An 18477-nucleotide genomic window follows, 5' to 3' on the forward strand; every position below is an offset into this window, starting at 1 on the left:
GTAGTAGTAGTAGTAGTAGTAGTAGTAGTAGTAGTGCGTGAACTTAAGACTGCTGTTGTAAATTTAGCAAAGTGCAGAGTACTCCAGTGAGAAACCGATGCGGCATTCTCTTGCCCAGTAGTGCTTGCTATCTGGAAGTTGTGAAATTTAAGTACAGTGGTTGGTATGTGCATGAATTATAGGTGAACTGTCAAGATATAGCTATTTCCTGGTAATTTTCCAGGTAACCTGCCGTACCTCATAAAGATAGATGAAATTTAAAATTTGGACAGTTCTAAGATGTTAACATTGATTAATAAATTCGAGTCATCAACAGGATCGGGAGTTGGGACAAGTTGAGATCAGTGAGATTTTGCTGTCAGATTACCAGAAAGGGAAAGAAGGTAACTAGAGCAGCACAGTCCTCAGATACAAGTAGAGCAAACTTAATTCAAGGAACGAATTAAAAGCCCAAGACTGAAATTTTATAACAAGTAAAACCATAGTAACATCAGTAAGAAATTTACAGAGACACCATACAAATGGAATGGAATAAATGAAGAAATTTTACATGCTTTGAGGAAGTATTTCACATAATTCTTCTATATGGCTTTTTCAAACCAAATTCATACATCCATCTCCCCAACTGGTGAATCTTATACCCTGATAGGTTACTCACTTTCATAGTCTTCTTCATCCCCGAATGAGAAGACCGAAGCATCTGCAGCAATTGCCTTGAATTCACTCATGCTGGAAGATTCAACCTCAGGAGGCACCGACACTGAGGTATTTTTGCTGTTCCCCTCGCTTCTCATTTTGGAAGCATCAATGTCCACTAGAAGACCTTGTTGGCTTTTCAGAGAAACTACTTCCGGTTGTGGACTATCGGTCTCGGATCTTTTAGAAGTATTAGCAGATCCTCTGGCATTACTAGCCACCTTGTTGTGCCTGATCTTAGGAGACCCATCATCTTCTGCTTCGCTATCTGAGAAGACATCATCCTTATCTTGGCTTTCTGAGACTGGATTAGGGCTTGGAGGTGCTTTGTTATTTTCTTTTGTGGCAGCACTAGTGGCGGAAACCACATCAGTTTTCTTGTTGAGATTAGCGAGTGTTGGTTTTAGAGGTTGAGAACCATCATAATCTGCTACAACAACCTCAACCTGGAGACCTGGAGAGGGTAATTTTCTCTGCAAGATAAAGTTGACACCACAAGAATGTTAAGACACAAGTAAACAGTAAAATTACCATCAGAAACAACAATCACATAGGAAAAGGCTGAAAAATAGTAATTGAACTTGATAGTTCAGCTACAAGTTTGACACCAAGAGTGACTGAAAATTAGGGGTAAACTGGTTAGATGCCATCTATTCTAACAGTCTCACATATCAAAGTTTAAAATTTGAACTGACAAAGATAACCGTTTTCCTCTATTGGGCTTGCATCTAAAAGCCAATCAGAAGAGTGCTATCAAAAAGTTCCTGAGTTATATATTAGAATTATAAGAAATTACTGAGGTTAGTTACAACACAGATGTGCTTTGCCAAAATCAGATGCTCAGGGGACTTCTTGGGGACATAAGTTCATGATCTACTTATATCTACGCAACACCTGATTCAACTCCACTTTACTCTAACAATAGTACATTTCGTATTATGATCTGCAAATAGACATGCAAGAACAATCTAGCATAGCTACCTAAGAAAAGATCCAATATACCAATCTCCCTTGAAAGTGTTGTCTTACCTTGTCAAAATCATCGAGGTCAGCCATGTTCAAGATCATCCTGTTCTCCATCATCGTTGTATTTAACCAACTGAAGACCAGAAGGAAACGGGAAACAATCCTCAGCAACATAGTGATAAAAAGGAAGATTTAGGGTAAGTTGAAAATGTTAAACATGGCAATATATATCTTATTGTTTTTTTTTTAAATAATTGCCACTGAAATCTTTTAAAACATAATAATTGCCACTACATTTTTTAAGATATCATAATTACCACTACATTTTTTAAGATATAATAATTACCAATGAAATCTTTTAACTCTTTCATTTGACAGAATATTCCTAAAAAATAGCTATTAAGATGAACAAATACACGGGCCGTCGTTGGTACAGAGAGAGATTTTTGTGCTAAGCAGTCTCAAGTATGCAATTATGGAAACTTGAACAGATCATGCTTCTGCTTTTTGTCAAGTAAGATGCAGAACTCAGAAACTGAAAAATTTACCAGTAAAAATCTCCTTGCCGATCATGAAAGTGAATTTTAAAATCACCAGCCACTTCAGATAGCCCAGGCTCGCCTGGTAATGCAAAGACGATGATCCCTTTTTTTGGAGTACTGAACCAGAAATCTTCAGGCTACAGAAAATAACAGTCAATTTCAAACCACCAACTCATTACAATGAAAAGAACAGAAATATAAACACAAATTGACAAACTACTGCTGATTGGCCAATATACAAGAAACTGAATAAATACAAGGTGTCAAACTAACAAAAGTAAAGGAATCAATAGAGAAGGTCATACCATCAGGTCTTTCGTCTTTGGATGCTTCTTTGTCGAAAAGAGAACTCCTGTTCCATAAAAAAGAATCCATTTCATAATAAGTTAAACAAAAAAGTGCAGAAAATGAGAATAGTTAGATTATACTCAATGGTCTGATGCCTTTTCGATAACATAGAGATACGTGCAAGTGGAGTGTGGAAGAGCCTATCATTACTCAAACAATTACAATAAGCATGGGTCAAGCAAATGAATAAGCCTCATCAGTGGAAGATGGTAAGAAAGTATGGGACTTGATTTACCATAAATCAAATGACAGCAAGGTGATTAAAGGATATAAAAGGACACACAAGATAAGACTAAACAAGGGGAAGTCATGATTCATTGCGTAAATGTCAAGTTGATGTTAAATCATAAGAGCTAGGTCAAATATTCTCTTTAGAATTACTTTTGATAATTTTGCACCAAAACTAAATCAGCTACAAAGATAATGTGAAACATTATCGAAGAATAGAGATAAATCATGTGAAAAAGCTATAACTTTGCCTCCATAAAAGATTGCTATGAGAAAAAGGATCAACAGAAAAATAAAGTTCATATATTGCCTTTTCTGAAACCTATATGATAGAAATCTTTATACATATCGAGTGCTTTAAGTGAGTTGCTAGACCATTATGATTGGAGACAGTAATTGATGGTCTGATCCAATAAGGACATTTATGAAGGCGTAATCCCCTAAGCATGCACCTGAAAGAAGAGGAAAACATTTATTAGGCCTTGAGATGACAGAATTTAGCAAAACTATGATGCACTTGACAAAGATCCGAAACAGCACAATACCTGCGTGCTGGTTGATTTTCACCATTGAAGTTTGTCAAGATGCGCTCAAAATATTTCACATATCTCTGAAAAGTTAAGAAATTAACACTAAGAAAAGCTATAGGCAGAACACTGTGAATAAAAAGACATGCTAACAAGGAATAGACTGACAATCTGACTTGGGAGAACAAGTCCTTTTCCATCTACACATCTTTTCTGATTATAGTATTCAATAGACTCCTCAGCAGTCGGCAAAAACTACATATAGTAAGAGAAGATCAGGTTTCAAGAAATATCAAATGACAGAATAAATAACACTTAAAGCAAAGCATACCGCATACTATCTCCTTTGGTACTTCAAATGACAAGCAAATTACCTTCAGATATAATAGGAGACTAGAGATCATCAACCCGGTCCTTGCAATACCAGCTTTGCAATGAACAACGACAACATTTTCAATATCCTCCTTCAACCAAGAGTATGCACTTTGACAAAATAATTTTATTAGTTGGACTGGAGGGCAATTATGGTCATCAAATGGGAAACACGCCACCTGAAATTTTCAATACAATTAAAGCACTTGAGAACAAACTAGATAGAATTGACTAAGAAAATTACTCTAGCAATATCATTCTCAATATAATCAGCATATAGCGAAGCTTCTCAAGGAATACAAAGGGTTCATACACAAGAGCTATGTAAGCTGGAGTTATGAAAGAATAGATAAATCAGGTCACAATGAAATGAAGCTGCAGCTAAAGGTCTATAGTGTAGGAAACTAGAAACGGCATATTTCAAGTGCTTGCACATGTGGGATACAAGCTAGATAAATTCATTTCGATAAAGAGCTTCTCTTCAAATCTTTGTAGTTAATATGACTAGCTGGGGGTTACAGTTATTAAGCAAAGGTGATCGTTTGGGATCATTTATTTAGGATTATCAAAATTAAGAAAGGTTAACAAAGATTCAACAACTTGAGTTCAAATCAAGAGTATGACAATACAATGTCGGAACACAAAGTACTGAATACACACCTTTCCCTCAAAGAGTGATGCATCATAGAGCCTTTCTGAACAAAGATTGTATACCTTGTACTTTCCCTATAGAAAAGAGATGTCCAGTTTAGAATCCTATGCCCAAAAAATAACCTAGTTAGCAGGACACTATGTAAGGCTAAGTTGAACGAGTACTGAATACCAAACTTTTCACACCACTAGAATAAGTACAAGACAATCTTTACCAGTAAATGCAAAATATACTAAACAACATGACAATATCATAAACATTACCCTACTATCCTCTTGGAAGACGATGAGAACAAGCATAAAGATCTTTTCGTTCTTTTTTTCATTAATTCTCTAGATGTGATTTTCGCACTTTCCATGCATCAAATGGTTCTAGCTCAAAGATATGTTTTTTACAGAATAACAAGGAATATGTGAGAATAGCATCTATAGTTCAGTAGCTGAAAACTACTCAAAGTAATAGCAAATAAGAGCTATAGCATCACCTTATGGTGCGTCTCAAAGAACTTGATCACTTCTTCCATATGATTCCTATAGAAACCCTACATAAGTCGCATAATATTACAACAGCGGATAACAGTATGAATAAAATCCTAGCATCACTACTACGAAACAAAATTATTTAAAATTACCTCAACATAACCAAAAAATCCTGAACTCAAATTGCCAGCAGGGAAACCCATTGCAATAATATTCTCTGTTATATATGTCATATCTAAGTCAAAACCATCTTCCTGGCATAAATAGAAGAAACAGTAATTGAAAACATAAGAAGATGCAAACATTAGAGGCTCTACTAGTTATGCTTCAATCAAAAGATTGACTAATAAAAAAATCAATAGTTAATACTAGAGCTTTCAAGCAATTTTTTTCAAATATGCTCATGTAGTGATGCAGCTTTTCCAGAAAAAATTAAAAAGACAAAAGCAATAGCATTGCCACCCACCATATTAAGCAACAAGAAATGATAATTAAATGGGGATCTAAAACAAGAAAATTAGAGAGAGAGAGAGGGAGGGAAGGGGAGAGAGCGGGAGAGAGAAATTTGATGAAAAATATTATTTGTCAGTGACAATTCTGGGTGTCACAAGGCATTAATATACTTTATTTTCTAGTAGAATTACCTGGTATCTTCTTTTATTCTGAGAGACTATGTGGCGAGCCTTGACTTGCACAGCCTTCACTGCACTTATAGATGAATCCATTATACCTTTTGTCAGAGAACTCAGAACACCAGGCTGTATAGTTGAAGTAGTGCCCTCAGTATTCTCATCCTTTTGTGGAGATTGTGGAGATAAACGCAATCCAAGACCACTACCGAAACGTGCAATAGTTGACTTCCCTGCATTTTCGGACTGTTGATCTTCTTGGCTCAATAGTTGTGGGATTTTGAGACCCTTTGCCCATGAAGATAAACCAGATGCAGAAAATATTGATGGTGTGGCCCTCGTGGATGTATGTTGTGCAGTAGGATGAGAATTGTGATTGCCAGGATCTGTAGTTGGTGGTGAAGCTGATGATTCAAGCTGTTGTGTTTCCATCACAATGGACGAAAAATTCCACTGGATCAGCAAGAAATTTCTTTCTATCGTCAGAGATTTAACAATGTCGAATTTAACAGGCATAAGAACTCAAATGAGGATTCCACCATATCATAAGTTAAAGCGCTGATGGAATTTAACAATATCAATTTTTGTCTGTAGCAAAAGAAAAAAAAAACAACCTACAATAACAGCTGCAGTTAATATCCATGTTCCAAGGCCATCAATTCATGATAAAAGAGAAAAAATAAATATATGAAGAACATCGCAAGAAGACCTAGACCACCATCTATTATTTCACGGACAGGTAAACAATATGTGGCACTAATTCATTAATCCTAGTGTCCTTCCCAACCAAACATGATCAAATTCCAATGCAACGACTTAGAGACCCTTAGAAGTCCGAAAATTATCGGTTATTCGAAGTAATCGTAGTGAGCTTCACTACTCAGATATGATCGAGTTCCAACTCGACGACTTATAGATCCTTCTAATGGAACATTCTTCTCGCATCACTTTTCCTTCTCTTTGGATCAAATGTGCCATCTTTCTACTATCAATGTGCTCCAATCTGCCAAACATTGAGACTTTCTACCTTCTGATTCAAAAGTAAACTAACCTAACCTACCTCTGCATAACGAAATGACGGTATTCATGGTATAGGCAATCCACGCATTGGTAATCGAGAAGCGAAAAGGTCAAAACCCTTAAGAAAGATGAGATCGAAGAGAGATAGCTGACCTTGAGTTCGATTTTGGGAGCAGATCTGGAAAACAGGGAAGAGCGAATTCGGGATATACGATCGGAAAAGGTAGGTATTTATAGGAGATAGTCGGATGGAAATCGCGGGTTCGAACAGAGAGCGTTGATCTCGAGATACGAATGGTCATTTTGACGAGGACACCTGGCTAAAAGGACCAGTGTCTCTCTTCCACTTCCCTTCGTCTCACATATCAAAATTTATATCTTTGGGATGAATCAGTTATTCTGATGAAATTTAAGTTATAATTATGCTAAATCCTATTTATTTTTCGTGATATATTAATACCCTTAATTATAAATATTTTTTGAAATATCTATTAGTAATTCATTAGAAAAAAAATTATATATATAAGTATCATATAATCAATTTTAGGCTCACTAAGAATTATTTTAATCCTTAGACAAAAAAAAGTGAACAAAATTAAAGGATAAAATAATTATTTAAATTTTTTGTTGACACCATGCAGATTTTCTATACTTTAAGAAGTTCGATGTGTACCAAAAATAAATGAGATTAGTTCATGTGTGTATAATTATCCTAAATTTTAAAGTAGATAGGTTTGAAAGGGTATCTATGGAAAAAAGAAGTTTAAAGCGTGTATATATATTCTTCGCCCAAATCCTCTCTTCTCGATCCCATCCTTCACGTTTCTCTCTTCCTCAAATTAAGCCCTAAAATCGATTAAATATAGGCCAAAATTATCGACATCCATGTCGGTTCTTCCGGACGAGCTCTGGAATCGGATACTCGAGATCGTTATCTCCACCTCTCGGTTAGGTTACCGCGACCTCTGCTGCCTTGCCATCGTCTCCCGCCGCCTCAATCGCCTATCCGAAGACTCCTCCTTGTGGGCCACCCTGCTCGCCCTCGATTTCCCCTCCTCCGACCCTCCTCAATCCCCTTCCAAATCGCTCTACAAAACCAAGTACGAATCGAAGCATATGGGTATCATTTTTTTTTTAATCTTTATTAAGTTTTATTTTGGATTTGTTGTGATGCGGGTTTCGATGGTGGAGTTAGGTTTGAGAGGGATAAGGCGAGGCGAGTTGCGGCTATGAGGCGGCTGGTGCTCAGCGCGGAGAGCCGGGTGGATTTGTCTCGGAAGAGGTTGGCGGATTTGGAGGATAAGATGGTGAGGGAGAATGCGAGGTTGAAGGCGGCAGTGGAGGAGATGACAAATCTGGAAAGGGTTAAGTGGGGTTCTGCTCTAATTCTTATTGTTCCAGCTTCTTTCTTGTTATTGGTAGTTGAATCATTTCATGCATTCGTTTGCACAATTTGATCTAGTTAAGTAGTAATTTTAGGTGTTCTAGCTGTGTGCGTTGTTGTTTTGTAGGTTAGTGAAATCTATGACAGCTGGGAGAAAAAAAAATTATATGATCCTTGTAAATAGATTATCTCTATGTTTCTCTTGCAGCTCAACAGGAATGCTCATAGATTTTACTTGAGGGGAGTGGCTTACTTGTAGTAATCTATAGAAGTTTGGAATATGAGATTCCGTACTTGGAATTAGAAATATAACCAAATACCTCTTCGGATATAGTGTGGCATTGTAAGTAAGATAATTTGGTTATACTAATTTCCTCTGCAATCTATAAAATGTATAAATGAAGTAGAATTTATTTTAAGGTACTAGATTTCAGAAACTTTTTATGGAAGCGGAACCGTTTTGAAGATCTGTAATGCGGTTCTTGAAAGGCACAGAGATTAATTTGCTGAACAGTTTTTCAATTTTCTTTCTTGACTGTCATACCTATATAACTGTTGGTTACATGAGTTTAAGCTGTCACTCATTGATTCTGCTAATCTTAAGAAAAAAAAATGAATGCTCAGAACTGCGTTGACAATATTTAGTTCTGATGTCTCCAGGAGGGCATCTGTGGCATTAAAGGTATGGCAACCAGAAGTTGTCCGTGGCCGTCAAAAGCAGATAGTTGAGCAATGCACTGTGCCTGTTGACTCTCGTCTTAGTTCTTTATTAATGGAGATTAGAGTTTGTAAGCAACAAATTGTGGGATTTGTCAAGACCTACGTATGAGTCTGGCTCACATATTGCTGTCTATTCAAAAGGATTGGTCAGGGATAGACTTACTATCTTCATGCTTTTATTGACATTTACAGAACAATGAGAAGCAGAAGTTGAGCAAGTACAAGGAAGCTGTGACATCATTGAAGTATCATCCACTCCAGATCAGTCAATTAGGTTTGACCTTAAAAGAGCCGAAAGTGAAAGGAAAGAAGTTGAAGCTTTGTGAGAGTAAGTGTTTGTTCAATCTTAAATATTTAATTTTTGGTAGCAAAATTTGGTCTTTATATAAAGTCATATGTGTTCTTCTATGCATGTTTCCTTGGGTATAAACCTTTCCGTATTTTTGATATTAAAGAAAATAGGAAGCTTTCTCAAAATCATAAGAATTACCATGAAAACTCATGCCCATAGCCTTTTACATATGTACATGTAGTAAATTTCCTTGATTGTCTTGCACAACCTTCCTTCCATACAGGTTAATTAGCACTGACTGTCATGCATGAGCAGATAAAAGGAAGCAGAATGACTGTACTTGTACAGAGAGTTTGGAGGGCTCTCCGGTGAGTGAGCACTTCCACATTTTTGGCAGCCCATGTTACCCAGGGATTGTATCCCTTTCACGGTCAGCACCTGATTAGTGCATACGACTTGCACCCTATGCATTTCATCTTTAACCTGCTTTCTGTTCATGCAAACCTCAAGATACCTTCAGTGAACATCCTAAATGACGAATGACGATTGCGTTCGTTCCATATACCTTGAGATTTGTTATATGCAGTTTTTGCCACTATAGATCATGTTGCAGACTTGCACAAAGCAGCGAAGCAATTTTTTTTCCCTTAATATAAATTAGAAATAACTATGTACAAGTTAGGAAACAATATGCCAATATATGTAGAAACCTGTAATAAACTTGCAAAAATTCCAAGGTAACACCTGTCCCAAACGACTTAGTATCATGTTTGTTGCAAATCATCTAAAACGAGTTATTTGGCTCCATTTCTTGCAGGTGCTGAAAGTTCCAGATAACTTCCTACAGGGATTCACATTGTGGTTGATGCTTTGGAAGGGAACCCCATGGGTTATGGTGCATCTTGTTGCTTGCGTTGTTCGCTTATGCCTTGCCATTGATGGAATCATGGAAATGCTTGAGCTACCATATTTCTACTTGAACAATGCTTAAACTGTCCCGGCATCTCTCTTCTATTCATATACGCATTGTCTTATTGAATGTAAAGGCTCAGAACTCACAGAAAGTTTACATTTCCATGTTGAGCTATCAGAGTTCTGGTTTCACTTTTAGTGTACAGATGAGTATCTTGGCATATATGTCTAGTGATGTCTACAATCTGAATGTAAGCAAATGATAATTCTCAAGTGTTGTACATGTACACAGTGACAGTATTCATCTATGCAGTCCTTTGCTTATTCTAGTTACAAGAATCCTGACATCATACGATCTTGCTAGCCTTGTGAATACTAGGGTAATCGAGTCGGTCAGGAAAACATTAACTTGGAAGTAAACATATTGTGAACATTTTGTTTGAAAGGATCAGGTCATTCTTTGTATGAAGTTCTATGTAACCTCTACATTTCATGAAAGTCAAAATCGAGTTAACGCAAGTTTTGTTTAACATTCTATTTTGTCTCGGATAAATTGTGGGTAGTCAAAAATCGAATTGATGAATGTCATCAGATGTGATCATGTTAATCATAATTGTATATTATGAATTCAGGTGTGATCAGATCCAATTCCTGCCCCCTCGTGTTAAGTTAAATCTTTTTTAAGAAACGGGTCCAACTCAACTTCCAATCTATGGGCAAGTTCTATTCGGATTACTAATCCATGGGCGACTTTGATTCCGATCACCTAATTCTTTTACTTATTATTTTTATATTCTTGGATGGAATAAAGATTATAAAAGCTACCAAACTACATTATACCCTTAAAATATTACTACTCCACTAATTAATTCATTATCTTTGTTACACTTTTTTGGAGTTTTTTTACCACCGCCCAATTTTTATTTTTTTTTACGTGTTTAGTGCACTTCAAAATCTTATATGAATCGTAATAAAATTTATCACGATGGATTTAGTTTAGTAAAACTAGGACTTTTCCCAGCATTGACTTATGTACCATGTAGTTGCTGAACTAGAAATAGACTTTCAAACATAAGTCGATAAATTGAAAAGTAAATTATTATAAAAAGAGTTTAAAACTTAGTAATTTACTTAGCAACATTAAAGTTTTTACGTTAATATGATTCAACTATTTTATTGAGTTTATACCTAACGTAGTAAATTTCACCTAGATTCGTAGATAAATTTCGAATTGAATTCGGTGTCGTGAAAAGATATTAGCAGCAGATTTTTAAAATAAGCTTAAATAGGAAAAGAAGATCTGAGACTTCTGGGTAAACGTAGTTTGGTACAACTGGCAATTTGGATATCGACGACACCGTGTCGCTAAAATGCGCCAATTTTAAGGCTATAAATACGATATGCTATCCCGTGACGACTCTACCCTCCATCTACTTCTCTGATCCGAATTTTATCCCCTTCTCTCCGCCCCCGTTTCCCAAATCCTTTGATGGGCTAATCCTTCGCACGCGTTCTACGGAGCGATTTCGATCTGAATCCAAGACTTGTTTACTGTTTTCCTCCATCGGTTTCGTCTTCGTCTTCGTTCTCGTCGTGCTCGGATTCGTCGCAGCTTGAGTTGGATTAGGGTTTTGTTCTCCCGATTCGAAGAGCATCGACCATGCCTTCGGTGCTCGTCGAATTCCTCCGCCGCCGCGTGGCCGCAGCCACCGACGTTGCCGCGATCGTCTTCTCATTCCAAGGCGGTTCTTGTTCTCATCGTCTGAAACATTGGAATCCCCATTGTAATCTTAGCTAACATTTGGCTCCTCGGGGTTGGCGGTACCCTAGTCCTCGTCAGGATCCCTCTTTCTTTTTAATCTCTTTCTCTCCTTCTTGTTCCTTTTCTTCTGCGTCGTCATTTCTCTGGATTTAGAACCATTCGCAGCACCGTTGGATCTCTTCTCGTTCTTGGATCTCAGGGATTAGAATTCTCGGGAGCTTTGGTGGTATTGTCAGAGGTAAAAGAATCATCACTTGGTAACTGCCTTCTTTTTTCTTAATTCTTTTTTGTAACGTCTTATATAGAGTGATAGTACTGCATGTACTGGTAAAGGTCTCGGCTGTTTTAGAAAATATTGTTATTTGCAAGCAATTTTAAGCGTTATACGGTTCATTTTATGTCAGCAGTAACCTGATAGAAGTAAAAGAACATTGTAAAGATAAACATTTATTATGCAAACAACGTTCTTCTAGATGTTTTATTTAGACCTTTGTGTTGTACCTTACTCTGATTGATAGTTAGATATGGTGACTTTCATGTCTTCTGTTAGATGTGGTGATAGTTCTGCGCCTATAGTTTGATGTTGTAGGTGTTAGGGCCAAATTTGTGTTGACATGAATGCTCTCCATGGTTGCAAAAGTAAGTTGCAATTAGGATTTCTGACAATAAAAGACTCATTCCCTTTACTTTCCAATTGGTCACTGAAGCTGACTCAGTTGGGGTTGGTCTTAATCAACTGGAGAATGGGAATACCCTGATTTTGTTTGATTGGTCTGAGTGCTGGAAAGAGGAATATTCCTTGCCGTATTCGGGATGCACCTACCTACCAATGGGGCAGTGCTTCTTTGATACTCAAAGATAAATTCTTTCCTGTTCTTTTGAAGTGACCTCATTTCCAGTTCCAGTTTTATGCTGTTTCCTCTGCCATAGTTCTGTTCAATTTAGTTAGTGACTCAGTGGGGAAATCAGTAGCAAATTGAATATTATGGAGAACACTTGTGTGTTCTTATTGCACTTCTTTTGCCTCCAATAACTGAGTTGTTTCCTCCCCTAAATATGGTGGTGACTGTCTGCTTGTCATATTACTATTTGGTAATAAAGATATCTATGGGTAGCTGTCTCATTTTCATTCTACAATCACTAAGAATATTTTTGATCAAAATTTTCTTCTCATTGAAATTGCTCTGCAGAATTCCTCACAATAGAATTTGGATGGGCAGCTCGTCTGAACCTTTTGCTAGTGCAATTTCTGAAGATGTTGGCCGTAACTTGTGTTTTCACAGTAACATCTGTGGGGAATCAGGTGCAGAACATGGCCAATTTACTTCTTGCATTAGTTTAAAATGATCGTCATAGAAATTACCTTTGAAGGAACTTGACATTACCTTTTTTTTTTCTTTTTTGAGACAGATGATTTTTCTGTCCAAGAAATTGGAGTAACTCTTAGCCAAGTGCTGCATGTTCATGATGAGAATGAGCTCGTTCACGATGACCTTGCTTCAAGTTCAGATGATACCTGTGATGAAATGGAAATGCCGTCTCTTCCTCTTAATTCAAACTTGTCTGAAGGCTTGAATAATTCCGAAGCAGTGGCATATCATGAAGTGGGAGAATCGCATCCGCAAAACCTGAATGTAAGTGAGAGTTTATTCGCCAAGTGTAACTATGGGCAGCAGAAGTCCTAATTATTTAAGTCCTGGTTTTTGTTCTCCATCTGCGAGCTATCTATTATTGTGGAGATATTTAGCATTTTCTTTTCTCTCAGTTTATATGGTTATATCAAAAATTCCATGCTTCATAGGGAAAGTGATTGTAGTTCAGATTTGGAATCCTGCTTATCTTTCTATAAAAATATAGTTAATGGGAAAATTTGTGAATCACTTGTTAGTGGATAAGGGAAGTGATTGCAGAATATGATATCTGCTGTTGTTAACCTAGCTTCATAGGGAAAGTGATTGTAGTTCAGATTTGGAATCCTGCTTATCTTTCTATAAAAATATAGTTAATGGGAAAATTTGTGAATCACTTGTTAGTGGATAAGGGAAGTGATTGCAGAATATGATATCTGCTGTTGCTAACCTAGCTTTGGAAAGGGTGTCGGGTATTTGGATTACTTGAATCATGAGTAGATTCTACCTCACTCAGGGGAAAACACCAAAATTAGAAAGTTTTTTCTGTTAAACTTCACTCTGATTTATTTCCAAATGTTTTTTTTTGCAGGTTGGTCAAAAGATTATCTCTGCAATAAAAGGAAGCCGTGCACAGCAAGGAATACTATTAAACTCAAAGTTGAGTGTGAAATGGGCACGAGATGTCTATGATCCACCTGTTACCTCTGAATCGCACACTGTGAAGGGTCACCGTCAACGTCATAAGTCTATTAAGAAGGATTACTACAAGCACAAACACACCAAGTCTAAGAACTCTCGCAACAGCAGTGACAGGAAGCATATTCACCGGAGCAACAGCAATGATAGAAAGCATGTTCACCGAAGCAGCAGCCACAGCAGCAGCAGCAGTGCAATTGATCAACAAATGCTGAGGTTCTCTTTCTTGTAGAACCCTACTTGTTACATCTTCTTTATTGCTGATATGATTATTCTACCTTTTGTATTATTCTCGTACCTAAACTGCTTTTGGTCCCCTTCTCTTTTCAGGTTGCAAGATGAAAGATCGCTGGTGAGTAATTTTTTTTTGTCGAAAGTGGAGGATGTCCTGGACCGTCCAGTTGGAGTTCAGGAGTTTAAGTGTCGAGGTAGCTTCTGTGTAGAGTCATCACTTGCTCCAGTGCCTCTTCCGCTTGGAGAGGCTTCCTGAGTGAAAACTGTAGAATTGAGCGACGCCTTTTCTCGTACAGCGAATAGCTTCAGAACTTACCTAGTGCCTGGACACTTGTTTTGCTTCTTTATTTGTTAAATCTCTTCCTCTTCAGAACATTATCTGGTGCCTGAATACTTGTTTTGCTTCTTTATTTGTTAAATCTTCCTACTTGTAATCGTTTTAAACCTGAATTTTAAGCTCTTGGTTTGATCTAATAAGAAAATAAAGATGAAAATCTATTCATATACAGTGCCGTCTGTTGTATTTTCGATTGAAGTTAGGACACTGTTGAGGGTTTGGTGATCTGCAGGCTTTGGATTGGTCACAGGATGTTTGTCAATCTGAATGGGTTCTCCTTGGAATATAAATTTGAAATTTGAATCCTATTATATGAGCGGTGCTCTCACCTTTGGTGTCGAGATCTATCCTCGATTTTGCATTAATGGGATGATCTGGTAAGATTTGCCAGTGTGACAAAAATATCAGACGTGGACAAATCTAAGATGTTAATTTATTGGGTCTCTTACTCTATTTTCGTTGCACACCTGGGTATTATTCAGTTTACACCCTATATTTTTATTATTTTCCAAAGCATAAGAAACCCTCATTTTAGTAATGCAGGGACAGCTTCCAAAGAGAGCCATAAAGGCAACAAAATAGGAGAAGCATCTTACATGTTAAACATGGTGAGCACTGCGCACTTGGCACCAAAATTGATAGTTATCATTATCAACCTTAAAGACTAAAATACATCATTAAACCAAAATGCCAACAGGGGCATGAATTAATCAGTGGTTGATGCCTTCTATTTTCTCCAGCTTAGGGCAGAATCTCTGCAGGTTTCTTGGACTTGATTGACAAAATGGCAAAACATAACTTTCTTTTCTATATTAGGCTAGTGTTCGACGGAGTATCACTTTCCTGCTGTATCTTCAGCTTTATACAATGCAACGAAGAGCTATGACGAGCATCCTGTCAGCCTGAGCCATCTGATACAAAGAGAAGCAGCTCATATCAATCTTCACACTCCACAAAGAATTTTATTCCCATTGCAAGTTATGTAACATAATAATGGTCACATTTTAGTAGCAGCACAAATTGAATAGGGCTTTTAAAGATAGATGCTACCAATGCAGTGTTAGTGTTCTTACCTTCAAATGATCCATCAAACTACTGCTCTGCAAATATTCAGGACTTGCATCCGATTCAAAATCAAAGCTTAAATTATAATTCCTGCCTCCTTTAGCATTGGTCTAGAATTAAAGAAGTGCCCTTGTCTCAACTTGTCCATCTTGCATTATAAGCAGGTTAAGCCATAGCTCTCTCATATGAAAGAGGAGTTAGCTCTCTATGTGTGGTTGGTCCTACAGACATTGTGTCTGACGAGGCATGCTTCATAAATCCAGTCATGGAAAAATTATCATAGGGAAACCAATCACCAGAAATCCTTGCAAGAACAAGTTCCCTTGGCAAATCGATGGAAGCGAATGCGGTCCCTCACAATGATTTCTCTATCGTATGCTTCACTTATTATCTTCATCACCTCATGGCAATCCCCACAAAATCTCAAGTTCTTCACAACCCGAATCACATGAGGTGCCTTGGTTTTTAACAACCCATAAGCAATGGCTAACCTCTCACTGTGCTCACACAGAGCACCTTCTTTTTCCTCTTCACCTACATCATGCAGAACGGCTGAAGTCCTTGGCTTGTGGCCGGCAAGTCGGACACGCTCAGCTACATCCCTTAGTACCTCCCTTATATTCTTGATTTCAGGATGTAAGTCATCACTCACCACAAATTTGTGCAGGAAACCATCTATCTCTATAGAGCTGCACCCAGGAACCACCTTACAACCATGATCCTTCATCTTTTTCCTCATATAGCTCACTTTATCCCACTGAGAGCTTGATGCATACAGATTGGAGAGAAGAACATAATTCTCTGCATTGAGTGGCTCTAACTCAAGAAGCCTCTCAGCTACTGCTTCCACTTTATCAAGATGCCGACTGTTTTTGCATGCCACCAGAAGTGTCCTCCAAATTATAGAATTTGGCAAGATGGGCATGGAAGCTACAAATGAGTAAGCTTCATCCAGAAGACCCGATCGACAAAGTAGGTCAACCATGCAACCATAGTGCTCCATCAATGGTTCAAGCCCTAACTCCTGCATAGTGGACCAAAATTGTCGTCCATCATCTACTAGTCCACCATGAGCACAGGCAGATAAAACGCCAATGAAGGTCACATGATTAGGCTTCACCTAAAAGCAACCAACAATCATAATAGAATCAAATAAGAATTGACAAAACTCAGATTCATAAAACCAAAGAATTATTTTATTAATCAAACAAGATTAATATGCAACACATATGCATGCATATTTTTGCCATAGAAATATGTCTAGTTGAAAGTGCAGCTTGTATCAATATTTCCTCTGCTAATACTTTATTTTGCATAACAGTTATTTGGAGAATGTTGTACTGCATAATATTTTATGTATATAGGGGCAAACCTTCAACTCCAACATTCTTGAGAAAAGCTGCAATGCCTCCTTCACAAGACCGTGTATTGCCATACCAACAATCATGGAGCTCCAAGCTTTTGTATCTCGTGTTTTCATCTCATCAAACACCTTCATTGCCCTCTCTACAGACCCGCACTTGGCATACATATCGATCAAAGCAGTACTGAGCTCGAGATCAACTGTAATCCTCTTCCGATCTATAAATGCATGAACCCACCTTCCCAAGTCCAAAGCTCCTGCTTTCGCACAAGCCGAAATGACGCTAACCATCGTGACCTCATCTGGCATTACCCCAGCTTCCTGCATCGCCCGAAACAAATCCAACCCCTCATTAACCAACCCAATCCTCGCGTATCCACTAATCATTGCACTCCACGCAATCAAATTCTTGTCAGAAATCTCATCAAAAACTAATCTTGCAGGTGCAATCTTCTCGCACTTGGCATAAAAATGCAACAAACCAGTCTGCACAAACGGGCTCGCATCAAGCCCGTATCTCAATGCATGGCAATGAATCTGGCAGCCTTCAAAGAAGGCAGAAACCACTGAGCAGGCTTTTAGGACGAAAGCAATGGTGTAACTATTCGGGTCCGCGAAGCCCCCCCGGACCATTTGCTTGTACAGAAATATGGGCTCTCTGCACGGGTTCTGGACTTGGGAACAGCCCCTAATCATGGAATTCCAAGAGAAGACATTTGGGTGGGGCATTTCAGCGAATATGCGGCGGGCGTAGTCGATGTCGCCCGAGGGCGCGAGGGCAGAGAAAGCCAGGACCTTGGAGAGAGCGAAGAAGGAAGTGGGAAGTGGGTATTTGAGGAAATGGGCATGGATCTGGCGGAGAGTTCTCATATCTGGGCATCTTTGGATTACAGAGGCTATGCGTTCTTCCAAGAGATGGCGAGGGGAAGAGATGGAAAGGTTTATATAGGTTTCAGGGGATGGCATAGCAATGGCGTATAAGGAGCCTTAAATTTGCTTCGGGTTATTGGATCCAAGAGATATTTGACGCATCGACTGCACGGCGTCAGTCAAGTTACCAAGTTACCCTTTTCCTGTAACGAAGAGAGCCTCCATTCCATGGGGGCATCACGGTAAATTGATTGTATACCGCATTCGACGGCTGAGATCGGCTGATGTGATTAAGAGCGGAGAGGAAGGTTTTTTGTATTATTATTTTTTTATCTGAACAAAGCTGATAATAATTCTCCATTTATTTTCCTGTTCACTAAAGGATTTTTAAATATATATAAGTGTAATTTTCAAACTTAATGAATAAAAATTACTTCACTTCTCTACTATTTTTTATATCACTAAAAATTATTCTGAACTTTTTGATATATCTATGTAACAAAAATAAAAATTATTTAAGTTATTTTATCATCAATATTAATAAATTATTTTTTGAGAAAAGTCTTTGAATAAATGGACAAAACGTAGAAAGATGATGGGTAAGCCATTAAGATTTTTAAGAGTCGGTTAGGGTAGAGAACTCATTGATGCTTGTCTTAGAGTGGCTTTGAAGAAGATAATTCAATATTTTCAAATCTCTAAGAAAATATGAAGTAATTCACTATAGTAGAGATATTAGCGGTCTCTATAAT

General features: G+C 37.7%; 4 protein-coding genes across 6 annotated transcripts; 2 read left to right on the forward strand and 2 right to left on the reverse strand.

Moving 5' to 3' along the window:
- Positions 1 to 442: 442 nt before the first annotated feature.
- Positions 443 to 6755, reverse strand: LOC140799333 (phosphatidylinositol 3,4,5-trisphosphate 3-phosphatase and protein-tyrosine-phosphatase PTEN2A-like). 2 transcript variants are annotated; one of them, XM_073153633.1, is made up of 13 exons: positions 6613 to 6755; positions 5455 to 5892; positions 4963 to 5064; positions 4816 to 4872; positions 4340 to 4405; positions 3682 to 3858; positions 3476 to 3562; positions 3326 to 3390; positions 3156 to 3232; positions 2510 to 2556; positions 2211 to 2341; positions 1726 to 1795; positions 443 to 1169 (listed from the first exon to the last, which is right to left on the reverse strand). In XM_073153633.1, the coding sequence occupies exons 2-13, from the start codon at positions 5869 to 5871 to the stop codon at positions 651 to 653; spliced, it is 1815 nt and encodes a 604-aa protein (XP_073009734.1). In that variant the 5' UTR covers positions 5872 to 5892; positions 6613 to 6755; the 3' UTR covers positions 443 to 650. The 2 variants fall into 2 exon arrangements, with proteins under 2 accessions (XP_073009734.1, XP_073009735.1); XM_073153634.1 differs by lacking the exon at positions 3476 to 3562 and having other exon boundaries at positions 6613 to 6745.
- A 384-nt stretch (positions 6756 to 7139) lies between these two features.
- Positions 7140 to 10040, forward strand: LOC140799435 (F-box protein SKIP24). Of its 2 annotated transcripts, XR_012110995.1 has the most exons (6): positions 7248 to 7559; positions 7655 to 7828; positions 8504 to 8666; positions 8756 to 8891; positions 9139 to 9223; positions 9673 to 9805. XR_012110995.1 is itself a non-coding variant. In XM_073153781.1 (5 exons), the coding sequence occupies exons 1-5, from the start codon at positions 7345 to 7347 to the stop codon at positions 9690 to 9692; spliced, it is 708 nt and encodes a 235-aa protein (XP_073009882.1). In that variant the 5' UTR covers positions 7140 to 7344; the 3' UTR covers positions 9693 to 10040. The 2 variants fall into 2 exon arrangements, 1 of the variants encoding a protein (XP_073009882.1); XM_073153781.1 differs by lacking the exon at positions 9139 to 9223 and having other exon boundaries at positions 7140 to 7559; positions 9673 to 10040.
- Positions 10041 to 11188: 1148 nt separating this feature from the next.
- Positions 11189 to 14598, forward strand: LOC140799269 (uncharacterized). The gene is made up of 5 exons (XM_073153512.1): positions 11189 to 11767; positions 12720 to 12832; positions 12940 to 13163; positions 13750 to 14072; positions 14187 to 14598. Exons 2-5 carry the CDS (start codon positions 12742 to 12744, stop codon positions 14344 to 14346), a joined length of 798 nt encoding a protein of 265 aa, XP_073009613.1. The 5' UTR covers positions 11189 to 11767; positions 12720 to 12741; the 3' UTR covers positions 14347 to 14598.
- A 358-nt stretch (positions 14599 to 14956) lies between these two features.
- Positions 14957 to 17831, reverse strand: LOC140798914 (pentatricopeptide repeat-containing protein At2g02980, chloroplastic-like). Its single transcript, XM_073153001.1, has 3 exons — positions 16865 to 17831; positions 15501 to 16612; positions 14957 to 15338 (listed from the first exon to the last, which is right to left on the reverse strand). The coding sequence occupies exons 1-2, from the start codon at positions 17819 to 17821 to the stop codon at positions 15785 to 15787; spliced, it is 1785 nt and encodes a 594-aa protein (XP_073009102.1). The 5' UTR covers positions 17822 to 17831; the 3' UTR covers positions 14957 to 15338; positions 15501 to 15784.
- Positions 17832 to 18477: the final 646 nt, after the last annotated feature.

The sequence above is a fragment of the Typha latifolia genome, chromosome 12, assembly GCF_019914945.1.
Source record: "Typha latifolia isolate L0001 chromosome 12, TyphaL0001v2, whole genome shotgun sequence".
NCBI lineage: Eukaryota > Viridiplantae > Streptophyta > Magnoliopsida > Poales > Typhaceae > Typha > Typha latifolia.